At 39.2% G+C, this 26,607-nt stretch overlaps 1 protein-coding gene across 1 annotated transcript in view; it reads right to left on the bottom strand.

Annotated features, from left to right (window-relative positions):
• MYO16 (myosin XVI) overlaps positions 1–26,607 on the bottom strand; it is a 294,040-nt gene that overhangs the window by 15,240 nt on the left and 252,193 nt on the right. The window contains exons 32-33 of the mRNA XM_054383685.1: positions 10,223–10,381; positions 1,063–1,154 (exon numbers count right to left, since the gene is read on the bottom strand). Of these exons, the coding sequence (XP_054239660.1) occupies positions 1,063–1,154; positions 10,223–10,381 (251 nt within the window). The remainder of the gene's footprint in view (positions 1–1,062; positions 1,155–10,222; positions 10,382–26,607) is intronic.

Below are 26,607 nucleotides of genomic sequence, written 5' to 3'. Positions count from 1 at the left end.
TCACTTGGTTAGGGCTATTATTTTGTTGCAACGAAATGTCAGCTCTTCCCTGCAGAAAACAGGTACCTTTTAAGTATGTTAAAGCAATTTCCTTACTTTCTGGTAAAATAATTTGGAAACTGTACCATTGGTTAATGACAGGTTTCTGTTGAAGAAGTTCCTCTCGGCTTCAATATATTTTCTCTTTGGACAATATTTAGCTTTACTGTAAAATTCTTACCATTATCTCAAATAAAAGAAATTACTACCCTTTTAGAAAAGTTGACTGAAGACATAAAGACAACATAGGTGAACACACTAGTGCCATTTAAATGAAATTGATTTCTTGAATACCTTCATGTCTCTGTTGGCTACTCAGAAAGTAAAGTGTTTCACATTATAAATAAAGTGCTGAAGAAAAGAATGGAGAAAATACATTATGACAAACTGTATTCCATTAAACTTCATTCTGTGTTATTTTAATAGTGACATTAACTAAACAGATTTTTTTAAAAAAACCAAAGTGCAAGCTCCACACTACCTATTGCTGTTTTAATTGATAGATTGCTGTTTTAATTGATAGATATTGCTGTTTTAATTGATAGATAGTTTGATTTTAATTTTTACTTACTGATATTTGTATAAAAACAGTGATGACTCCTTTTCAAGTCTTCACTGCTTTTATATACAAAAGGATGATATGATTATGCATTTTTTTCCTATGAAGTTTACTATCAGGCAATTCTTTCTGGTATGAATGAGTATCTAGAGAGAGATATTAGCTTGGTCCTCAAAGGGTGAAGAGACATATCTCCTGTCTGAAAATAGTATTCCTAAAACCAGCAACAGTAAGCTTGATAAACTTTGAACTCTACTACGAGAACCTTTCAGAATGATTATCGTCCTAGGGAAAAAAAAAAACCAAAAACAAAAAAAGAGTAAATTCATGATTGCCCTTAGAGTAATACAAACCTGTAAAAGAAGTTTGCATTTTTTGATACAAACACAAATTTGAATCAAGGCAGCTTTCAATATACAGCTATGATTTTAGTGATTCTACTAGGCCATCAATGAAATATTTACCTGGCTAGTGTGGTTCTCCCTGTGCCTTTGAATCGATGAGCTTGACGTAGTGCTGGCTGACAGTCTTGAATATTCATTTTCCTCTGGTAAACCTAAAGCAGAACAATACTAATTTATAATCTGACATTTATGCATTATCTGATTTTAGCATGAGATTCAAAAGACCTTGACGCGTTTTACTGACAGAGAATGCCAAAAGCATACATTTGCCTGGATATTGACTATTTCCATGCTTAGTGAAACTGGAATAATTATTGTTTACCAAGTATGAATAGTATCATAGGAATTCCTGCTGTTTTACAGATGGAGCAATTATACTGAAAGAGCCTACAGATAACACATTACCTATACACTGGCCAGGGATTCCTTCTGCAATGCGGAAATCCCTGGCTCCTTTTCCCCTGGCTCATTTTCATTGCAGAAGCAATGCAAAATGAATGAAAAACAGGCCTGCAGTTTGCTCTCTAGGCAACATGGCAAGTCAATAGTAGGTCCAGGACTCAAAACTTCAGCAGAGGTTTTCTGCACTTCTTGTACAATCTTCATGTAGGACTTAGCTGCAGAAAACCTAGCTGTGTAAAAAACATTTATTCAGTCTAAAAGAGGCAGGTAGTTCCCTTCTGTAGTCAACAGAAAAAAAACACCACCTCTACACAGTAATCCTAAAGTGAATCTCACTGCTGGTGCTTTCCCATCAATTCTGCCAGAGTCAGAAAGCCATTCACATAGTACTACAGAGGATCTAAAAGGTAGGACGACGAGAAGCAAAGGCAGAAGCAGAAACACAGTGAATCCATGATATGTATTATTAAACCCCCTCAAAAACTAGAATCATAGACACCTTGGTAGGTCTGATATCCAGCAATTTTTGTATTGCTTTGTATAGAAAATGTTCCAAATTTTCATTCTATTATGCCATCCATAAACAGCAGATCACTACTCCCTTTTTAGTCAACTAAACAGAGCTAGTCACCATGAGAAGAGGATTAATTATGGTAAGAAATGTGCAACTTGAATTGTTCTCAAATGATCACCTGAGATTTACTGATTAGAAATGAATAATGTCTAATCAGAACTATTATTTGATTAGTCTAGGCATCTACCTTTCATGTGACTAAAACCAGGTAAGGTGATTCTGGGCCAGGATACAGCAGCAAGCCTCACTCTGCACATTCTACACAACACACACAGAATCATAATGGAAACCATTCAAAGTTCAAATGTAATGAATCATAGACTACTGATGGGATTATGTAATACACTAGACATAGTTCTGTTTTGTGTTCATGTTCAGTTTCTTGTTCAGTCATGAAACTGGCAAATAAAAAACCACACTTGTCTTACGATCTGCTATTTTTAGTATTAAAACCTTTTTTAAATTTATTTTCTTCTAATTTTGATAAATGAGTGTTAACTCTTACATGCTTAAAGATATATGATTTAACTCATGAAAACATAAACTGCATAAATAATCCCATAAAACCACCTGACTTTGCAAGAGAATTAGAATGAGAATTTTAAAGCTTTTCTGTGATGATTCTTATTCTTTTTTGGCACCTCTACCCTACTTTAGTTTCCCCCTTGCAATGGTGCATCTCCAAACCTTGTAGCTAGTGATAGCTGGGGCTTTTTTATTTGTTCTTTCACAGACAGCTTGTGTAAAGCATTCATAAATATAGATCATTTTCTACAGCTTCAAATCATCTGGACTTCCTCTGGACACAGACAATGGAGAAGGTGGAAATCCTGTTTGCAGCTCAGGAGTCAGGACACATCTTGTCAGAATCCACCCTTCCAGTCCTTTCTGCCTGCTGCAGAGAGGAAATCTGTCCCTGCTCTCTCGGTGATGTGTAACATGTGTGATTTCAAGGTGGAGCTACCACTTTCTGAAGCTGACCTGTGATATGTTAGGCATGTACCGGGGCAAGTTCTGATATTCAAGATCTCCAGCATTCTAGGCCTGTGAATTATATATGGAAGTTACCACCATTTCTTTCTTACCTATACTAAATTCCTTGTCCTACAACTTAAAAATTACCCCTCAGCAAAATCACATAATTTTGGTCAAAAGAAATGCTTGAAATAAATTTATTTTCAAGAGCCTTTTTTTTCTTTTGTCAACAAAAGCCAAGTCGCTTTTTTAACAACAAGTTCCTGATCTAATAATTTATTTACATGGATTCAGTTTGGATACATCTTAAAGTAATTAAAAAAATTCCACATTTTCATGACAAATGTCTTTTTAAAATAGGCTTATTAACTTAGTTAAAATAAAATGTATAATGTAAAATTTTTCTGTGTTCGTACATCACCATAAATAGATGAAAAGTTTTTCCTAGACCAGCAGAATGTTTTGAAAAAGACATTTTTTTTGCACTACGTTCATATACTTTTGGATCTATCATACATGACAGCCTTGAGCTAAGAATAAGGTTATCAATGGTTTTCTGTTTATTTCTATGAAAAGTACTTTGATAAGAGGTCTTGTCAAATAGGTAATGTTTCAACGTTCAGTAACAGCACATTGTCACAAACAGCAAGCAGAGGCTTGGAGTAGTTTGGAAAGATAAATGGAGTAGCTGATTGCTTTCTGAGAGGTTTCCTTTACACACACCTAAGTAAATATTAGGATACCACAGCTGTGCATTGAATAAGACCTTGCTTAATTCAGCACAAGGTTGAAAGCATCAGTTTAGCAGGGGAAGAACTACAAGAATGTAAGTTAATCAGGGGTTCAGGTTGGGGTACTATACTATCTGGACTGGGCTTTCTTGCAACTGTTTTCAAATTACCAAATATAAATCTAATCTGGCAATTTTGGGGGGGCAAAATTATGCTTGCTAACATTATTACTGCAATTATATCTGGTGGTGAAAATGAGAGCAAAGAATATGACCCAATAATCTCTAACTGATGAAGTTAAATGAAAATAAATTCCTTTTTTTTTTTCACATTTGTATTCAAACTAGAAACCAAATCCTTTATCACTTATTCCCTGTAATACTGACATCCAGATCATTGACATCCAGAAGTGGTTCTGTGGTTCCAGACAACCTTCAGTCTCACAGGCTCTGCTGCCCTCAAACTGGAGACACTGCACTTCTTGGCCTCCAACATCCATATTTGCAAAACAACAGTGGCATCAGAGTCTCTAGGTTTCTGCAGCTGTGGCCCCAGGTAATTTCCTAATCCCTCTATCATCCTCCAAGATTCTGTATTCACACACAGGCTGGATCTACTGATTGGCTCCATTTGATACATTGGCTGGTATAGCGTGAAAGAGGCATGAGCAGGAAAGGCAAGATGTGAGGCTCTGCTCAACAGTATGTAGCCCATACCATGGTGAAGTGCCTTTTTTCTGTTAGATTATCTGCTATGACATTATCTCCCATTCTGTGACAAGTTGCCTGATGTACTTAGATCTAGTAGTAAACTTCAAGAGACTGCATAGAAGAGTTTAGCCTGCTGGTGACCTGCTTAGACAGAATGGTTACCTTAGCCCCTTACCTGAACTGAGCTTTTGGTGAACCAGGGAGGTTCTTACAGTTACTCTTATGCCGATCCACATAAGATACATAGTGAGTCTATTCACATGGATGTCCTTACGAACAGATAAAACTGGGGAGGAATAACCAGAGAGGCTTCCTTCAAGGGACAGCAGCATGCCAGAAGGGCTGGATAAAAAGCACAGTGCAAAGCACATGCCTGTATGACCATTAGGTACAACACAAAGTTCCTTCAGTGGAAGAGGGCTGTCATAATTATCCATACAGTACCTACTCTAATTTTCATTTGTGTTACACCGAGTAAGTACCTCTATAGCACACTCTGACGGGGGTAAAGAACTGTAACATACCTGATGAAGTTCTCCTTTTCACCAGCCAAAGGTTAGGTCACCTCCATCATTTATTGTATTTGTCAGATTTTAAACATTTCACTTAATGACTAAATATTCCTCTACATCCTATTAGTTACTAGTAGGAAATGCCAACAAATTTCAGTAAGTGTTTATCTGCAGCGTTGGAGTCCTCAAAACAGAAGATTTGCTGGTTTGGGTGATTTAGAATCACAACTTTCAGTACTGTAATATAAAAAGTTGATAGGCTTTCTGATTACTCTCTGTGTTTGGACAAGAAATAGGGAAAAAAACTCTTTTTTTAAAGACTGAAAACTCTGCTAGCTGTGGAAGATTTATGGCAGAAAAGTCACAACTTGGTAGCAGAGAGCTACAGAAAGACGTTATTCAAATATGAAAGACAACGAAGAAAAGGATTGTATTATATAAAACAAAACAGCAACTTCTATTAAACTAACAGCACTGCCAGAAATTAAACTCAGCTTCTAAAAGCAATGCAATATTAATCTCCTTGGAAGCTGAGCAAGCCAGCATTTAGCAGATTAGCAATGGTTTTCTAAAGAATTCATCAGGTTATAAGTAAGATTAACATATTCATCAAAATTGATTATTCTTATGGCCATAGTGACTTTAAGTTTCATGGTGGTTCAAAGGAGTGGTGCTGACATTTCATTTGTGACAGCAAAAGACTAGTCTTATTTAAGAAATTGCTTCTGTATTAACTCATAATATATGAATCTGGACTTCAGTTCTATCAGTGGAATGTAGATTATATAGTTGCACTGCAGAACAGCGGGAAGCAGATTTAAGAGTTTTGTAATCTCAGTATCAACTATTTAATAATGCATTTCAGGTTTTATTTTCCTCAAAGCTACAGGAATTTGGTATACAGTAAGAAATGAAGCAATATTTTAGATGGAAGCATCTCATGGCACATTCTCAAATACCTGTATTGGCTAGATAGATACAGCAAGAGAGAGACATAAAAATCATGAAGATATTAAGGTTGAATCACAGAATCATAGAATCATGAAATGTTAGGAGTTGGAAGGGACCTCAAAAGATCATCTAGTCCAACCCCCCTGCCAGAGCAGGATCATCTAGACTAGGTCACACAGGAATGCATCCAGATGGGTTTTGAATGTCTCCAGAGGAGGAGGCTCCACAACCTCTCTGGGCAGTCTATCACAGTGTTCTGTCACCCTCACAGTGAAAAAGTTTTTCCTTACCCATATGTGGAATTTCCTATGCTACAGCTTGCAGCTATTGCCCCTTGTCCTATCGTTGGACATCATTGAGAACAGCCTGGCTCCATCCTCGTGACACTTGCTCTTCACATATTTATAAACATTAATGAGGTCACTCCTCAGTCTCCTCCAAGATAAAGAGACCCAGCTCCCTCAGCCTTTCCTGATAAGGGAGATGTTCCACTCCCTTAATCATCTTTGTGGCTCTTTGTGGCTGTCCTTCTTGAATTGAGGGGAGCAGAACTGGACACAATATTCCAGCTATGGCCTTACCTGGGTGGAGTAGAACCTCTCTTGACCTAGTAACCACATCCCTTCTAACACACCCCAGGTTGCCATTGACCCTCTTGGCCACAAAAGCACATTGCTGGCTCATGGTCATCCTGTTGTCTACCAGGACTCCCAGGTCTTTTTCCCTAGAGCCACTCTCCAACAGGTCAGTCCCCAACCTATACTGATACCTGGGGTTGTTCTTTCCCAGACTCTACACTTGCCCTTTTTGTATTTCATTGAACTTCTCCCTGCCCAACTCTCCAGCCTGTCCAGGTCTCACTGAATGGCAGCACAACCCTCTGTGTGTCAGCCACTCCTCCCAGTTTGGTGTCATCAGCAAACTTGCTGACAGTGCATTCCGTTCCCTCATCCAGGTTGTTGATGAATATACTAAATAGTACTGGCCCCAGTACTGACCCCTGAGGGACTCCACTAGATGCAGGCCTCCAACTAGACTCTGTTCCACTGACCTGCAACCAGTTCATAATCCACCTCACTACCTGATTGTCCAGACAACACTTCAGTTTAGCTGCAAGGATGCAGTGGGAGATAGTGTCAAATGCTTTCCTCAGATCAAGATAAACCACACCTACTGCCCTACTGTTACCTATCCACATGGTTATGTCCTCATAAAAGGTTGGTTAAACATGACTTCCCCTTGGTAAGGCCATGTTGACTGTTCCCAACGATTTTCTTATCCCTGATATGCCTTGAGACAGCACCAAGGATCACCTTTCCAGGGATGGAGGTAAGGCTAACTGGTCCATAGTTACCTGGGTCCTTCTTCTTGCCCTTTTTGAAGGCTGGAGTGGCATTGGCTTTTCTCCAGTACTCAGGCATCTCTCCAGTTCCCCACAACTTACCAAAGATGATGGAGTGTGGCCTAGCAATGACTACAGCCAGCTCCCTCAGTACCCGTGAGTGCATCCCATCAGGACACATGGATTTAAGGATGTCCAGATTGCTTAATTGATCCCTAACCCTAACAGAGTCCTCATCAACCAAGGCAAACTTCTCCTCTATCCTGACTTGCTCTGGGGCCTCAGGGGTCTGAGGCTCCTGAGGATAGTCTCCAGCAGTACAAACAGACCCAAAGGCAGCATTCAGTAGCTCTGCCTTCCTTTTATTCTTTGTCACCAGGGCACCCACTTCATTCCGCAGTAGGCCTCTAGTGTTGGATTTGTGTTCAATGACAATAAAGAACTCCCTTCTGTTGTCCTTGACCTCTCTCTTGCAAGGTTTAATTTCAAGGAGGCCTTAGATTTCCTAGTTGCCTCCCTACATCCTCTGACAACTGTCTTATACTCCTCCCAAGTGGCCACCCTCTCTTTCCGTGATCTGTAGATTCTCTTCTTCCACTTGAGTTAGCCCAGCAGTTCCCTGTTTAACAATGAGGGTCTCCTGGCTCCCTTTCTCTATTTCCTACCCATTGGGATGCTATGATCTTGAGCTTGGAAGAAGTAGTCTTTGAATGTTAACCAACTATCTTGGGCTCCTTTACCTTCGAGTTCCCTGTCCCATGGGATTTCCCCTAGCAATTGTTAGAAAAGGCCAAAGTCGGCCCTGATGAATGCAAGGGTTGTGATGCTACTTGATATTCTGTTCCCACTGCACAAGATCCTGAAATCCACCTTCTCATGGTTGCTGCAGTCAAAGCTGCCCTCAAACCTTCACTGCTTCAACCAGACCCTCCTTGTTACTGAGTATCAGGTCCAGCAATGCTCCATCTCCTAGTTGGCTCATCCACCAATTGAATGAAGAAGTTATCATCACTGCACTGAAGGAACCTCCTGGACTGTGGCTGGCTGGCTGGGTAGACCTTCCAGCAAATATCTGGGCAGCTAAAATCCCCCATGAGAACCAGGACCTGGGATTGTGAGGCTGCTGTCAGCTGCCTGTAGAAGGCCTCATCAACTTCCTTGTCCTGATCAGGTGGTCTGTAATAGACACCCACAACAATATCACCCATGCTGGCCTGACCCTTAACTCACACACACAAATCTCAACTTGCTCCTCATTCACCTCTGGCAGAAGTCAATACAGTCCAGATGCTCTCCCACGTAAAGAGCAACTCCACCACATCACCTTGTTGACTTGTCTTTCCTAAAAATGACATAGCCATCCATGACCACATTCCAGTCATGTGAGCTTTCCCACCACATCTCTATAATTGCCACCAGATCATAACCCATTGCCCACACATGGATTTCTGACTGCTCCTGTTTATTCCCCATGCAGCGTGCATTGCAGGCATTGCAGGCAGTGAGCTGAGCACGCCGATCCTACCCTGGTGGGGTGGGAGGCCTTCTAGTCTTCGTTAATACTAGAACACAGCCCCACTGGTGCAAAACCAGCTACAACCCCCTTTCTCTTAGAATCTACTTTAAAGCTCTATGAATGAGCCCTCCTAATTCTTGTCCTAGAACCCTTTTCCCTCTGTGAGATAAGCCTTTCCAATGCACTGCCATCAGGAAATGATTTTGTCCCTAAGCAAACTGGCAAACTGGGTTTGAGTTCTTGTAATCAGAATACATAGAAGTTTTTAATATTGTCAACTCTTTCAATTATTGGTAGGGGTGGCTGCAAAACTAGCATTCTGTACCACAAAATTTATAATCTGACTTTGCTCTGCACCAGAGTAAAGTCAAAGTTTGGAAGAGACCTCTGGAGATCATCTTCCTGCCACAGAATGTTCACCTAGAGCAGGCTGCACAGGCAGCATGCAGGTGGGTTTTGAATGGCTTCAGAAATGGGTCCCATTAGGACATCAGGTTAAAATCTTACATAGAAAAGAATTAGACTTGGCCTACCCACACTATTTGTGCTAATTTAATAGTCTGACTGTTACACATACTGAAAATCTGCTCCCTTCCTCCCCAAATTATTATATTGATACAAATGGAGGCACTGTTGCAATGGACAAAGATGCCTTTAATTTATCCTATAATTTCTCAGACTTTGATTGTCAGAGAAAGCAGGAGGAATTATTTCGGTCAAACACTGCAGAATATGGAGAACATGTTTTCTTGAAAAGAAAGGAATTGTGATTTTGAAATGTTTCTTTTTTTTTTTTCAGCATAGCTCTCAAATTACAAACTGCATTATGTGTAGTTCTGCCCTTAAACAATAGAGGCTACACAATTGTTCTGCTTGCACAAACTATATTTAGACTTCAGTTTTCAGCATGAAGATCATTCTACCTGGTGCCACGCAAGAATTTAGGCATCTGCTCCACATTTCACCAAAATACATACTTGTCTCTTTGTCTTGTTGATTCATACTTCTGTATTTCCACTGTGTGCTTTTATACAATACAGGTGTTACATCCCTAGGGTTTATGCTTTTAGAACCTCTAAAAGTTTCATTATTTCTGTCACTGCTCTTGCACCATTTTGATCATCTTTTTGCAATGATAAACAAATTGTCATTCACTAGTCGGGCACCTGTAGCAAAGGAAGACCCTGATTTTCCATTTTGTGTCTTGTTTGCACTGATTACAGGATCAGAAATCTCAAATCTCAGTCCTTCATGCCTTGGGGCTACCTATAAATTTGGAGTTGAGCTAATTACAAATTCCTCAATAGAGGCTGTTCTATTTTCTTCACATTCAGCTTTTATTGGACAGGGGCTTATCAGTTCATACATACAAAGTTAAGCCAGTTCCAGAAACACAGGTATTTCACAACTCAGAAGATTCCAGCTTGACTGTATCTTAAAAAGCTCATTCAATGAAACACTTCAGCAATTTTATGTTAGAAGAGCTTTGGGATTAAAAACTGCTTACCGTTCGATACTGAATTTCCATTTTCAGCAGTCACAGAACTGGACAGTGGATTAGATGACTGAGTTCCATGGTTATTTGCATTTTTATCCTGGGTTTCTGATCCAGTACCTGATGCATTTGGATCTTCTCTGCTCCTCAAGTTCAAATTAGTTTCAGCACCTGACATGAATAGAGAAAAAGCTTGTCAGCTTCCTATTAACTAGCAGCTTTAACGTAAAAGTAGAAAAAGCTAACAAATCACAAAATTAAGGAAACCAGTGATAAATGTTTAAGTCCGTGATTTTTGTAGGGGGTTTCCTATATTTTGTTAGTGTTCCACCTCTAGCCATTTAAAGTTTTTGTAAGTAAAATAAATAAACAACATTTAATTTGTGTTGTTTCTTTCCACAAAAGTATCAGCTGATAAAACTCAACAAACGTCTGTTGCCGTTATTTTATATTCCATTCTATTTCATAGGAGTTTCTATACTGCAATGCCTTTTATCAGTGTATTAGGTGTTATTTGCAACAGGTATACCAGGGGTTTATTTTTTTCTCTTACCTCCTGCCACAAGAAATTAAATGGCTTTTAATATGAAACCATATGTAGCAAGATTCCTCCCAGCAGTCTCCCCATGGGCATAATTTACCTGCCTCAGGGCTCTCCAGCCATCAGTTGTCATTTTCTATAAAGTTCCAGGCTTTCATGTCACACTGCTTTAGTTAAATTTCCTTGAGATATCAAGAGGACATCTTCTTCAATGAGAATGGCAAAACTCTTTGCTTCTTCCCCTGACTGATGGCACATCCACACAAAGCAGAACAGCTCACAGCAAAGAGACTGGAGTTGAATCTGAGCTTGCCTGGCTTTGTCAGCCCAATGTCCCACAACAGGGCTCAGTCATCAGCCGTGCCTGAGCAGTACTCCTCACGAGTCAGGGGCTAGACACAGGTTTGGAGCTGGGAGACAAGACCATTAATGGATGGGGATGGGAGGAGGCACCCCCACTACAATGCTATTCCCTGGCTGTAAGTCTGTGTGAAATGCTACATTGGCAAGGCTATGGATTTCTAAATGGATTTCTCACTCTTCTCTGTGTTTCTCTTAATTTTGTGGTGAACATATAAATAAACTCTTTCTTTGCCATAATCAGTTTTCTTTCCACAGAAGACGAAGTTGAATTCAGTTATCTTTCTCTTCAGCTCCATTTCAGTTTTCCTAACTCTTTCCACCCACTCCCTCTGACAGCTGGCCTTAGATATGAGGCTGACATATTATGGCTGACCTGGGTGCAGAGGCCCTCATTTAGCACTCTGAAATGTTTTTTTTTTCTTCTATGACAGCTCTCAAAAAGCTATTCCTTAATGTTGGTTGTATCTATTTAAGCTTTGTCGTAATGACAGCAACAACCAACGGAGGTCGAAAGACTAGCTGTTAAAACCAGCATTACAGCATTCATCAATACTTCCAATGACATCCTCTGGTCTCCCAGAAGGTCTCTTAGAAGTCTTGAGCACATGAATACTTTTCAAGGGGATACAAACCCCATTTTTTTCACCAGGTAATAGATACTTCACGTACAGATTTGCAAACTTAATGTTAACTGCATGTTATTTTTTTTTTTATTTTAGGCTTGCACTGAAAAAAAAGAACACCTGGTTTACAAAGTACCAATATGTAAAAAATTAATTAATGAAACAAAAAGTATATATCCATTCTGGTTAACTTGAAATGCTTTGTTTCATTGAAAAGGGCTTTTTATTTCTGTTGAGCTTTCAGTTATCTAACTCTGAATTTTTCTTAATATTTCCTCTTCTAAAAAAACACTATCTGGAAAAGTCAGAAAGTTAATGTACAAGCTGTCAGAATAAAATATTTCAATATTTGGACTTCTTTTTTTCTCCCTTGTCCTCATTCTCTGACCATTATTTTCTGCCTTACCTAACTGGAGTGTTTCAGAGGCATTGTTTCATGAACTGTATATTTAGGCAAATGTGCTATGCATTGAAAGAATCAGGCCAGCTCTACCTACAGTAACTGACTTGGGAGGGGCAGTAGAACCCGAGTCTGAGGTGGAGAATTCATACAGTACAATCATGAGAGCATGCCTGATTTAGCTTTTGTACAAGCAAGTTGCTTGCAAAATGCATCTTTGCAGCTCATTTTAAATTTGTCTGACAAGGAAATGCCACTTTTAGATCTTAATAGTCAGTGCAGTTGCCTATAGATCATAATCCACCTACATAATTTTGTGCCACATTTTACGTAAAGAGTCTTGGAGGAGGCGGCTGGGAACCTTACTTTTCTTCATACACGAAAGATTTATTGATTTGCCTGACATCTGCAATTCATTTGAGAACAAGGAGGTAAAAAGACTTTTTCTTGCATTCCTATTTGCAGAAGCCTTTTGTTTCATAGGTACATTAATATCTTTCAATAGCATTCATGAAGGGCTCTTGGAATAAAAAAAGGTCATCTTTTCTCCTTTATATGTGTAAGATGAAATACTACAAAGAACTGAGGATAGATACTGTTGATCTGAAATATCATCCTAAATTGGCAGAAAAGATAATGGACGGATATGCAGCATATCTTTTGGGACACCTATTTAGACAGAGATCTGTTATCCCATTTGCTCTGATTGGTCATTGTAAGAAATGTACACCTTTAGCTTCTAAATAGAGCACAATATAGAGAAAATATACTTCATATTGCCTTATATAATTAAGACTGGGAGTGGTAAAGAAGCCAGTATTTTGTTTCAAAATAATCTGGATTATACAAAGATACTTGTGCTAATTTCCTATATATAGGCATCTTCAGGTCCTTGTTGGAGAAGAATTCTTATGAGTCTATGGAAAAAGTGTAGGTACATTGGCTAACTTTTAAAAGACTCCAGGAAGAGCCATAGGGTATCCTTATCAAACAAGTACTGTTCATTTATTTTGGCCTTTGTACAAAACGGGTTAGTTTCTGAATAAAATCTTTTCTACAGATAGGATAACAAGAGGATGCTTCGGTCAGGTGTAACCAGTGTGTTGTCCCTGTGCTGCAAAACTTACCTAGGATCACTGGGGAATTCATGCTGGAAGAGATTTCAAGGGATCCCTCATGCACCCCTGCTCCAAGAAGGGACAGCTATGGGATTAGACCAGGTTGCTAGGTCTTTTTACAGCCCGGTCTTGAAACTACACAAGGATGGAGCCTGCCCAACCTCCCTGGCCAGCCAGTCTCTCTGCCTGCCCCCCCAGCCTGCCTGCTCCCAATAGGCAGAGGTTTCAGTACTCAGCATGAAGTTCATGCCTGCCACACCTCGTTGCCCTGCCATGCACAGCTGTGAAAGGACTGGCTGGTACTAGGCACTGGGGTGGTTGTCAGATGTCCCCAGAGGCATCTTTGCCTCAGGCTGGACAAGCCAGGCTGCTCCAAACTCTGCTCATGGGGCAGTGCTCCAGCCTGGGGTATCATGGGAGTGAACTCATTCCCAGTTAATGATGTCTTTCTGCACTGGGGGGCACCAAAATAGTCACAGTATCCAGATGTGGTCTAACGATGAGTGCTAGGCAGAAGGGAGAACTGCTGCCCTGAGCTTCTGGCAGTGCTCCTGCTGATGCAGCCCTGGATTCTGCTGGCCATCTCAGCTTCCAGGGCTTGCTCCTGGCTCCTACCCAGCTTCCAGTGCCTCCAGACCCAGCATCCTTTCCCCAGAGCTGCTCCCTGGACAGTCTGTCCACAGTCTGTATCACTGTAAGACAGAATTCCTCCCCAGGTGAAAGACTTTGTATTTGCTTTTTTTCCATAAGCTTTAACATGCTAGAAGCCCAAGTCTGCACTGGGATATCCATCTATGTTCCATCTCCCCACAAACCAAAAAAAAAAAAAAAAAAAAAAAAATCCCTGAGCATAACAAATGTGTTTCCTGACTTTTTATTGTGCATTATATTGTGCATAATATTATATATTATAAACACACAGTTTATCATTGCACAGAAATAATGTGGACAATAATTGAAGTTATAGAGCAGCTCTCTCTTAAAACTAAAGACTTAGAATTCTAATTCCAACTTGTTCTTCTTTTATGCATCAAGTGTTGTTTGGAAATTCACCTCACCCCAATATTTTCACAGTCACCTATATAAAAGTTGGAACTTTTCTCCACATTTATGTCACCTTCCCCCTGCTGCCATGAATTCTTCTGGGTACAAGCATGCACTGATCTCTCATTACATATCAACTTCCCAAAACTATCAGATATACTTCAGGAGAGATGAGGTTTCTACAGAATTGTGCTCTGCTGTTCTTACCAGATGGATGGATTATTTACTTTTTTTTTTTTTTTTTTAAGGAACAGCATTTTAACAGTTTACAGATAGAAATAAATGCTATTTGAAGAGTCATCCGTGCCTACTTGTGAGAGACTGGCTACAGAGAGGTATCAGCTGTAAAGAGCATGGTGGGAGTTTGTGATTATAAAAGGAATACAAAGTTTAAGTGAAAACCTACAGACTCTCTGCAACAGTGAACAGTATTTGGATTACTATTTCAGTAAACTGACTTTGCCAAAATGATGTTTCTGACTCAGTCAAATTCTGCTCTGACTGATCTTGAGGATGTATGGACTACAAGGATGTATGGACTACAAGGATGTATGGATGTTTGAACTAGGGACATAATTTGCCTCTCAACTGCAGCATAGTTAATAGGTGGAATCAATCACATACACAGGTCTTTTAATCAGAGTATGACAAATAAAAATGTAGCAATTATTTCCTTAAAAGCAAACTCTCTATTCAAACTCATAATTAATTACATCAACAGTACTTGAAAAGTGTAAGAGGAAAGGTATGTAAAAGAGGCAGCTCAAGAAATTCACATTGGCTTGTTATTCTCAGTGTTCTTGGAAGAGATTTTAAAACTCATGACAAAGTCAAAAGGCACAGGATGGACTGAAATTTCACTTATTTTGGAAAGAAAAGTCAGAATAGGGTAGTCATTTATTTCTTATTTTATTTTTCTTTCAAGTCATTATCTCACCCCTAAAAGAAACCAAATGCACTGAAAATCTACATTATAAACCTTTTTTTTCTCAAAAGAATAACTTAAACTCCTTTAATTGACTTCCAAATATCCTATTAAAAAGCTCTTTCTTCTCAAACATAAAATGTGGGGTCCCAAATATCATAGCTATCTCATAAGTAGGATTTAGGCTGAATTAATGCTGTTATCACCAAATAGAAACGGGGCCAGTATAAGGCTCTATTCAGATGACAGATTAAAGTGCATTACTGAAACATTTTGAGAAACTATTAATTTTGTAAGGAAATTATATACTCAGCCTATTTAACAAAGCTTAAAGCAAAGTATAAATCAGCATTTAGGTGGAATCACCATGGACTGTTCAGCAAGACACGAAAAACCAGTATGTCGCAGCAGTAACACACCTGGCTGGGTTGTAGTTGTCTTTTCTGTCAAAGCCTTGGGTTTCACTCCTTTCTTTAAAAGTAGGTATATTCATAATATATACCTGTACTCATATGTTCTTTTCCAAGTACTTCTCCTTCTAACATTTAGCGCTCATTTACAGGCTGACTGAAAACTCATTAACAACAGAGGGCCTCCGCTGTTTTCAGGGGATTTTGGATCAGATTCATGCTTACCTTGGATACTTTGTGCGTCACTGCCAAAGCACTAAGGGATTCATAATACAGGGTAAATACAGAGGGCCTCTTGCTTTGTCTATCCTCTTAATTCGAATGTGGTCACAACTGTTCTCTGGCCCTGAGGCAAACAGTAAGAGATCCATGTCTATGCTATTGCACTTTCTTGTTCTCCATAGCAGAAAGGTTGCATTTAAGTTGTCTGCTTGGGAACAGTACCATTTTCTGAACCATGCTCAGATCCATTTGGAAGAAGCCAGCCTACTAGGTCCAAAAACATGTCAGGGACTGCTCTAGTACTTTGACTGTACAGAGGATTGAGCTGCCACAGCCAGGACATTCCCTGGCACTGGTTCATTTACTAAAGCAGACATAGCCCTTCACCTTGACAGCACTAGTTACCACAATCAGAAATAAGCGGTCAATATTAAGTCCATCTCAGGAAAAAGAAAAAGGAAAGATATGGAAGAAAAGCAACCTCAAATCAAAAGGGGTTAGTGGGGCACTGAACTGTTCTATGATTTCTGCTGAAGCCACATCTAAGAGCTTCGTCCCAACTGAAGCTGGGGGAGGCAGGTTCTCCCTAGTTTTTCTCTACTGCAAATGGAAGTCACTCTTGATTTGAACCAACTTGTACCTGGACCATTCTTTCAAGGCACATGTACATTTTCATTAACTAAAGAGAGCTAAGGCTGAGTTTCCAGATGAGGAATTTCAGTGTCACAAGCTAGGCAGGATACATCTAGGCCCTAAAGTAGAAGCAATCTCTATCCTCGCCAACAAAAACATGAGCCCCATAAAGCAGAAACCACAGATACAGAAAAAGCTTAAGTCTTTTCCACAAAGGAACTAAATCTACAAAAATATGTAACACATATAATGACAGAAAGAAATATATGTAAAAAAAGGGGAAATAGTTCTCCTCCTTATTTTTTGATAGCTTTAATAAATCCCAAGATAATGTCGAACATTTCTTCATTCATGGAAAATATGATTTTCTGTAAACAATAATCAATATATAGGTTTATTTATCAGGATCTATAGCTCTTCACATTTCATTAGCAACTATGAAATCTGGAAAACACATACATTCTGGCACATAGATTAATGTAATGCAGGAGAAAAAGCTTTTTGTACTTTGGCTACCGTGGAATCTGTAAACTAAATTGATTTCCCTGAAACCTGTGGCTGACATCCAGCAAAACATGAATTTCCAATCAAGCAGCTTGTCATACAGGTGAATAATTGATACTACTAACCAGCTACAGGAAACTAAAGACCAGTGATCCTCACCTCCATCCCTGGAAAAATGATGGAGGAGCTCATTCTGGAGGTCATCTCTAGGCACTTGGAAGAGAAGAAGATGATCAGGAGAGTATCTGAGAGATGGTTGTCAAGAGGGAGGGGACAGGCTCTTCAGAGCTGCACCCTGTGATAGGACGAGGGGTAATGGATATAAACTACAGCACAGGAGGTTCCACCTCAACATGAGGAGGAACTTCTTCACTGTGAGAGTCACAGAGCACTGGAACAGGCTCCCCAGATACATTGTGGAGTCTCCTTCTCTGGAGACTTTCAAGACCCATCTGGATGCATTCCTGTGTGACCTGTGACAGATTCTACCTGCTCTGGCAGGGGGGGTTGGACTAAATGATCTCCTGAGGTCCCCTCCAACCCCTAACATCCTGTGATCTTGTGAACTCTAAATATTTGTTCCATTTATTGTGGTAAGCGAGCATTGTGAAGTGAGGGGGGGGGGGGAAATAAAAAGGTGACTATAGAAATTTTGCAGATTTTTTTAATGAAGGCAAGGGATAGTCAGGTTAAATATGTACAAGTCATTTTATTTTGGCTTGAATATTTACCACTGTGTTTTGTTGCACCTTGACAATTGCACTTGGTGTTTCCTGTTTTGCTCTGACTTACTGTTGAGACTCTCTTTGTCCATGGTGTTGGCTAGCTACCCTCAGCACAGGTTGTCTTTGGTGTCCTTTGACTGGATAAATGCATATTGCTTCAGAGTGATTCAGTTTACCTACATGAAGTCACACTGTGACCTGCTGTAGCATGACTGTTTACTTTGTCTGCTGAGAGCTGGAGGCAAACAGATGCATCCTATTTGCAGAAAGAAATGGAGCAGGATGAAAACTGTCAAGAGAGGATTCCCCCAGCCTATTAGTGTGTGCTGCCTGTCTCACCCTCATAGCTGTGCTGCTGGCTGCTGCTGCCTTCAGAGGCAATAATTATTCATTGATTTATTTCACCTTACAAAGCCTGCCTATAAATCAGCTGTTGCCTAGGATTTCCCGTACAATGATGCTCCCAGGATAAGCAGCAATGAATTTGCACTGTCACTTCCAGCACCCTTTCTCTCTGAGCTGTGTAAGTGAAGCTATCAGATGATGTTACAAGGCACTCCAGAAGCCACATTCTTCAACAGAGCAGCTAAACAGAGAAAGAAACAGACCTCTTCCTCTTTGCTCTGGGAAGCTGATTCATGGAAGCCCTGCAAGAACACTGGAAAGCAAAGAGAGATGCAGGCTGTGAAGAGCTTCAAGTGACAAAACTCACTCTGCGGGAGGCAAAGAGCCTTTCTGACGCATATTGTGTTAGTGTGATAGTCAGAGTTCAGAGGATATGGCTGGTAGTGAAAAAGAAGTCATTCAAGTGACTGCAGGAACTCCTAGGTCTGGTTCAGCCCTTAAGAAACATCAGCTCAATTACTTCCTTGTAAATCACAGCTATGGAAAGACAGCGCTCTGATTTTATATTTATTTCAGTGATGATCATTACAAACCACAAACCTTTCCTTCCTTCCTACAAGTAAGGGTATCTCTGGGTCAGACAAACCTTCAGGTTGGTGGGTGAGATAGACAACACATGTATCTTTGTCTGTGTGGAGGACTCTCTTTGCTTGTTCTCAACATGAGACAAAGAATACCACTGCTGCAGTGGAGAAAACAGCTTTCTTAAATACTGGTAATGGATGAAACATATCTGGATATGCTACCACCTCTCCTATTTGGTAGTATTTGAGCAAGAACTTGGAACATCCTTTTTTATGCTGGAAGTGTGTTAGAGTCCAGTCAGCACATGGGTTTCAGAGACCCATCAGGATTCCCTGTCTCATCTAGGCACTGATCTCTACATAGGGCAAGGAGTGCAGCACCACCTGAGAAAATTTCTTGCCTTAGGAGAATCATTTCTTCCCTCTATGTTCAAATGTTTTCTGCCTTTTCAAGTCTGCATTTTCAAGTCTACTATAGAAAAAAAGTAGCTGATTTTAATCTGTAAGAGTTTTGTTAACTGTTAAGTGTGTTGTTTTGCTGACAAAATGGCCTATTTCTTTTATTTGGTTAAAAAACTGTTGGTGTGCTGGAAAAGGAGGTGGAAATTTGGTAAGAAACACACCTTCTTTTTTTTAAAACTGTTTTCTTCTAACTAGTGTGGATGAAGCAGACATTTAAGTTTGTTTATGTGTGCTGCAATCTCAGTAACAGAACAGCCACTACCACTGGGCTTTAGCTGTTGTTGGAAGGAATTGAGTGATGAGACACTGTCTCAACCTTCCTCCCCCACAAACACAGTTGCAAATATTGTAAAAATAAACAAACATTAAAAAAAACCCAAACAAACAGACTAACAGACAGAGGTTTGCTACGGCCAACAGCATCACATCAGTTCTATTTACTTTTCCCACAGGATACTTCTGCAGAGATTTTTCAGGATCTCTCTCATATCAGTTCTGGCATCAACTGCAACACAAAAGTTAGCATAAATTGACTGTTTGGGCAGGTAAATTAAGCAGATCCTGAGGAACAATCCAAGGGATATTTTTGAATCACCTGTATTGTAATTCTGCACATCACAGGGACAGCAATTCTGGAAAATATTTTAGGTAGTATTCCCAATTTGCTTCTGAAGTGAGCTTCAAAAATAAAAATTGAATCTAGATATTCCTTTAGCTTTTTTCTAAGTTCATTTTCATGGAACATGGTGATGGTCAACAACACCTCCATCAACTCTCAAAGCAAGAACATATGGCTCTCACAGATACAGTGTGATAAGCATCCACACAAATATAGCCAACCTGTGGCTAAGAACTGTCACTACATACTACTAGAATGTCAGCATCATACTGCAATCAACCTTTAAGTAAAGAGCTTAAAGAATTCGTAAAATGTGGAACTTCAGGTCTGATTTTTTTTTTTCATTTTTTTCTTTCAAAAAGATAAAGGATAAAACTAACTTTCATGTATTTAATTTTAAAAGAGAGTGAAAACTCAAGCCAAAAGAGCACTGAACTTGAAGGCTTCTCTATTTTCCCACTCACTGGTGGGCCCAAAGAGAAGAAAGATACCCTGAACTGCTACTCCTACTTTTACCTCAAACTCTTTTCAACAGTCTTCTCTTGCTTCTCCATCCAGCCCCACAAAATGCTAACAATGGAACTGGAATAGGAGCCACATACATGGATCTGTAGAGTTTCATGATGAGCTACACAAGTTTTGTCAAGAACTTTGGGTAATCACTGAAGGGATGGAGTTTGCACAGTAACATCTGCAAATTCTATGATGTTTACTGCCAAAGAGCCATATTCTTCGTTGGTATGTTCTTGGTTGGTATCTTGTTCTCTCAGATATGGTTGATTTCTTACATCAATGCATCTTTGTTTTAGTAATGTAGTGGTTCCTAAACAAAGTCCTTTGTGATTCAGCATCTTGGATCTTACACACACAAAAAACAAAACCCCGAAATAAATAAACAAACACACCCCAAACAATCAAAAAATAAAAAAAAAACCAAACCAAACACTAAAGACTGTACTATTTAAAGAAGCCCACAACGCTGTCAGCAATGAGACAAATTCCTGAACCATTTCTGAATTTGGAACAATGATGCTGCATCAGATCAGATGGTGAAGAAATGACATTGTTATGAAGACAATAATCTTGTAAATGTCTATGTGCGTGATCAAGTCACTATTAAAGGTGGGATATTATCAAAATCTATGGGCTTGAAATGCACTAACCTGAACCACTATAGTGTGGTTATTATGCTCCAGTATCAGATAGGATGAAAGGGACAGTAAATTCAATCCAATGGAAAGAAAGGAAAAAAGAATCAGTAATTTAAAAGGAATGCCTGCAGTTCTCAGAAATGGGTCTTATAAAAGGAAAGGTGGTGCAATTTCTTCTCAGCTTTCTTACTGTTAAGGAGTAACTTGGTATGAACGCAGGAGAGCTTGTGCCAGGTCAGATGAAGGGTCTGCCTGCTTGAGAATGCTTTTCTGACAGCAGTAGGTAGTTACAGTATAAAATCATGCCAAATGGAGTGATATTTGTGTGATTCTGGGACTGCATAGTTTCCTCCAACCTGCATTTAACCAGATATAGGCTTTGGAAATGTGTAGAGGAGTGCTAAAGATTTAATTCTATTTTCAAAACAAGCATTTAAAATGAAAAATAGATATAATAAAGGTTTATGACAATATCTATTATTATTATTTTTTCACTTGAGAATGAGACTTGATTTGTTCTTAATCTCCACCTTGAAATTATTTATGGTAATAGCACAGACTCTTTTCCATTTCAGAACAGAAAACTAATGGAAATTACACAGCACATGATTTGGGGCTGTAAGGGCAAACAGTGACATCAGCAGAGAAAGGCTACAGTAAGAAAAAAAAATCATTATAACAGAAACCTCAAAATAATCTTCAGCAGAAAAATATTCCTGTTTTCAGAGATTTGGAAATGGAAAATTATTCTTCATATATTGTATTTATCCTAAAGCAACAGATACTTTTTTTGATACGTTATCTGGACAACGGCAGTCTTAGAGACGAGAAGACTGCAGGGTAAGGTGGTATCTTTCAGGTGGTAAAGGAGTTCATAGGTATTCTGCAAACAGGAAGAGAGAACTTTCCCTAGACTCTTCTAACCCCTTTTTCTGCAACAATAATGCAAACCAAAATTATTTACTCACGAAAATCACCTGGGTTGGGCTGGAGGGCAACCGTATTGCCAGCTCTGTGTCCTAAGCATTGTAAAGCTTAATTCATTGAAGTTTTAATGCTTTGAGAATTTTACTTGAAAGATATAGAAGCCAAATGTAATCATTCCATTAGCATTCACAGGTAAAAGATAGAAGGTGAAAACACAGACTTCTGTATTACTCATGTTTTGGAAGTTTTTAGTTTTTGCCACAATGAAAGTAAGACTACCATATTGTAGTAACATAATGTAGTAATAATGAGAAGCAGATATCAATATTGTTTTTATTAAGTTTCTTAGGAGGAAAGGTTGAGTGGCTTGGAGGTTAAGGGACTGGGATTTCATCTCAGAAACCACAGTGGGGATTTAATATGCAATCACCTGTTGAGACATTAGCTGCACAATAGCTTGCTCTAATCTCCTGATAGAGGAAAATTATTTACTAGCTATCAAAGGAATATCTGCCATTGACAGGACAGTACTCCTCATACATACGTTTTAAATCCTGTTGTTTTCCAAGTTTGAGTCAATTTCAATGTGACAAGCTTTAGACCCAACTATGTACATCTAAATATCTATATTCTTTGTCAGTTGTCCTGTGACTTCCTATGCTTAAACTGGAGAATGTGGAATAGTTCACCGATACATGAAGCTGTCTGCTTTGGAATTACCTCAGTCAGGAATTAGGTAAATAAAGGATTCATATAGTTAGTGGATGCCAAAGACATTGGGCAAACATTTGAAGAGTAGTGATACTTTGTTAACAATCTAGTGTTTGCATGCATTTTCTGTTTGGGCAATGAGGAGGTCACTAAAGCATGTATTAACTCACATATACAGAGCTACTTGCATTGAAATACTAAAAATCACAAAACTTGGAAGCCTATACAGTGGTGACCTATATAAAAGAAAAGTCTTCCCAACTTTATTTCTTAGGCACCTAAATTTGGGGTTGCAAATGTGCATGTTTTCTTTTGCTCTAACACAGAAGTTAAAAGCATCCATGTCAATCTTTCCTCAGCAAGCAAGAAGCAGAGAAGGCACTGCATCTTTATCAATAGCCTGATGGTAAGGAAACTCATTCAGGTTAAGAGAAAATCATAATTTTCGTTGCTCCTTTCCCTTTACAATCCACACGAGTGCTCACTCTGAGAGTCTGGATAACGGGTAATGGGCTGCAAACTATTCCATCTTTTGTTCTAAGGTGGGACTGATTCCCCTTTGTATGGAAGGATATGGAGGTGCTGGAACATGTCCATGTGTCTGGAGAATGGCAATGAGGCTCGTGAAGAGCCTGGACCACATGACCTACGAGGAGCACCTGAGGCAGCTGGGGTTGTTCAGTCTGGAGAAGAGGAAGCTGAGGGGAGACCTTATTGCTCTCTACAGCTACCTGAAGGTAGGTGGAGTGAGGAGGGGTCCAGACTTCTGACGACAAGTGACAGGACCAGAGGAAATGGTTACAGGCTCTGCCAGGGGAGGTTTATGCTGGATATTAGGAAATATTTCTTCATAGAGAGGGTAATCAAACATTGGAATGGTCTCTTCAGGGCAATGGTGGAGTCACCATCTGACACCATCCCCTGGGGGTGTTCAAGCAGTGTGTGGACCTGCCATCTAGAGATACAGTTTGGTGTTGACCTTTTAATGCTGAGTTGGAGGGCGGACTGATGATCTTTGAGGTCTCTCTGTGTTTCTGTGGAATAATTTAATATCAATTGTACCAATCAAGGGAAATAACAGTATGACCTAGCAATCTCAGTATCATTCATCCACGTGGAGGAAAAGAAAATTCTGTCCTTGCTCCACAAATATTTAATGTGAAATGTTTAAACATGTAATTGACTCTTCATTATGTAAGGAATGTTATAGATGTGGAATAGCTAAAATTTTTTGTACATTCTGCAAGTGAGTGTGGATTTATGATTAAGGCATTGAATTGGGTTTCAAGAAGTCTAGTTTCAAGCCTAAGGTCTTGCCTACAAATAGCTGAGTAGAGGCTCTGCACAAGACCATTCAGTTTCCATCTGTTTTGCAAACCAGTTTCTACTTCTAGAAATCAGGAAGAATAGAAAACCCTTGTGTGTATTATCACTTCCCTGCATTCAAGTCTCATTTTATATGGAGTATAAGAAAATCCCTGACTAACAACACAGCTGTAGCTTCAATGACAACTCTTTTCAACCTTGAAGAAATTACTTTATCTCAGTTTTTGTCTGTTATAGTTTTGCTTAGTCAAAGTATAAACTCTGTAGAGCAGAAAACTTCTCCTATTACACATCAAGTACCTTGGAAGAAATAGCATACATGATCCTGATAATTGCTCAAACCAGTAGGTTCTATTATCATATAAAAAAAATGCCTAGGCCAGGCCACCAGGAAGTGAAAGATGTTTCCATTTGTTGATTTATTTTTGACATTGTGGCCTTTGTTAAAGAAGAGTGCTTTCAATTCAGTTCACAATAAGTCTGCAGCCCATCAGAAAAACACAAATATGCTCTATTGTAATTTTGGATGATCATTTCCCACAGAAAGGTCATGAACCAAAAGGACATCAGTGTTTTCAGGCCTTGAAATTACTCCTCCAGGCAAGAGGGAAGCACATTGGAGGATGCGTCTGTATTGCACTTTTATCGTCAAGAAGGCTTTTATCTCCAAGGCTGATGATCCCAAGCAGAAACTTATTGATTCCTATAGGTAACTCTCCTTGACTTCAAAATGACCCCAAGTTTTACTTTCTGTTTTTAGTTACAGGTGTGGGTAGGTTCTTAACTTACATTGAAGAGTCTTCAGTTTTAATGGATGTCTATTAAAATGAATTTACTTTCTCTCTTATAAATAAAGTACCAGAAACGACAAAAAGAAGAAAGGGAGGACTCTTCTAGGAACTGAATATACATTAAGAAATAGGTGATTAAAAAATCAGAAGGTAAGACATGGACAACTTCTAGTTTTACCTAGTAGAGTCCATTCTGCTGATCACCATCTTATTACTTTGCATCAGAAGTTAAGTAAAAAAGATCTTTTCTAGTTGTTACTCTACAAATCAACTGAACATATGAAGTATATGACAAGAGGGAAACTGGAAAGATCCACACATACCTTCACCTGCATTTCTTTGGTACTTTCAATCCATTCACTCATCACTGAACTATTCATATGTAACCACACTTAGTGTACAGTAGCTTCCTAGCTCATAAAATATTGATTCAGGTGTTTTATCGTATATCTTTCTTGAACTTTGATCTTTCATACTTAGTGCTGCCTTGATGAAATATTTAGAAGTACAACATTTTCCATGTGAAAGGTAATTTTTTTTTTTTTTATGGTAGCCTCTGTTAATGCACCAGCTTTATCCCACAGGAGATCCACACTGAACTCTATCCTGGGGTCACATTTAGTTGAAAACTGTGTTTGCAAAAATCCTCCACTCCAAAGTAATACCTTTTGTCAAGGTAAAGGTTAGTTTTGTGACTTGGTTCGAGCAGGTGAGAGGGCCTTGAGAAAATACATCTGAAGAGTTGACTTTAATAGTTACTTCCCAGTAGATAAAAGTAAATAAAGATCTACATAATAAAACAAGGCACTCAGCCTAAAAAACAAACAACAAACCAAATGGATAAAAACATGTGACATATATTTATAGGCATTGAATTTTAACAAGTAATTTTGCCAAAGCAACCAAAATTACTATATCTCCTTTACCAATTTCATCAATTTATATACTCAGAGTAGCAAACGACATTCTCTTCAGGTTGAGAACTGATAAAGTCTCATAGGTAACAGCATACTGGAACGTGTGAGGTTTAGCTAAAGCTTTTTCAAGTCTGCAGGACTCACAAGAGTTCTGTTCACCGCAGTCTCTCTGATAGCTGATATGAGCCCTTTGCTTAGTGTAAGTCTCTTGTCTTCGCCTAGCCAATAATTTCCATGAATGCTGTAAAAACTCATTTAGTTTTGAGATCCTTATCTCCTTGGCATATTTGGTTGAAGGCTACCAAGGTTGTTAGGGACAAAGAGACAGGATGCCACACAGACAGACACGCATCAGCACAAGCACAAACGCATGCTTTTATTTTAGCTGCTAAAATCAGGGTATGATGCTAAAATCAATGGAGTAGTATCTATTTAAAAAAACAGGCAGTGAATAAGATAATCTACCCCTTTCTTTACTGTTTTTTTTTATATTTCAAAAATAGGACTTGGGCATTGCCCCCTGCAAAAGGTGGTGAGATCAATAGCCCAAGGGAAGTGTATCTACATCAATAAACTCAGCGTGGACAACATGAGGAGCTGGCAGCTATTGTGCTGCTAGAAAACCATGATGCAGTTGCGTTTACAGAAACACGGTGGGATGACTCAAATAACTGAGTGCTGTAATGTATGGCTCTAAACTCTTCAGGAGGAACAGGCAAGGAAGGAGAGGTGATGGAGTAGCCCTGTATGTTAGGGACTGTTTTGATTGCCTAGAGCTTAAAGGTGGAGATGATAGTTTTGGGTTTTTATGGGTAAGAATCAGAAGGAAGGCCACAAAGGCAGATACCATGGTGGGAGTCTAACATGTCTGAACACAAAGTCTTGGCTGGAACTCAGGGAAAAAAAGGTTAATTTATGATCTTTGGAAGAAGGGGTAGGCCACTAAGGAGTACAGCAAGAATGTTGTGAGGTTATACAAAGAGAAAATCAGAAGGGCCAAAGACAAACTAGAACTTAATCTGGCTACTTCAGTAAAAGACAATTTAAAATTGTTTT

Source organism: Indicator indicator, chromosome 1 (genome assembly GCF_027791375.1).
Source record: "Indicator indicator isolate 239-I01 chromosome 1, UM_Iind_1.1, whole genome shotgun sequence".
Classification (NCBI taxonomy): domain Eukaryota; kingdom Metazoa; phylum Chordata; class Aves; order Piciformes; family Indicatoridae; genus Indicator; species Indicator indicator.
This window is presented reverse-complemented; position numbering and strand designations above follow the sequence as displayed.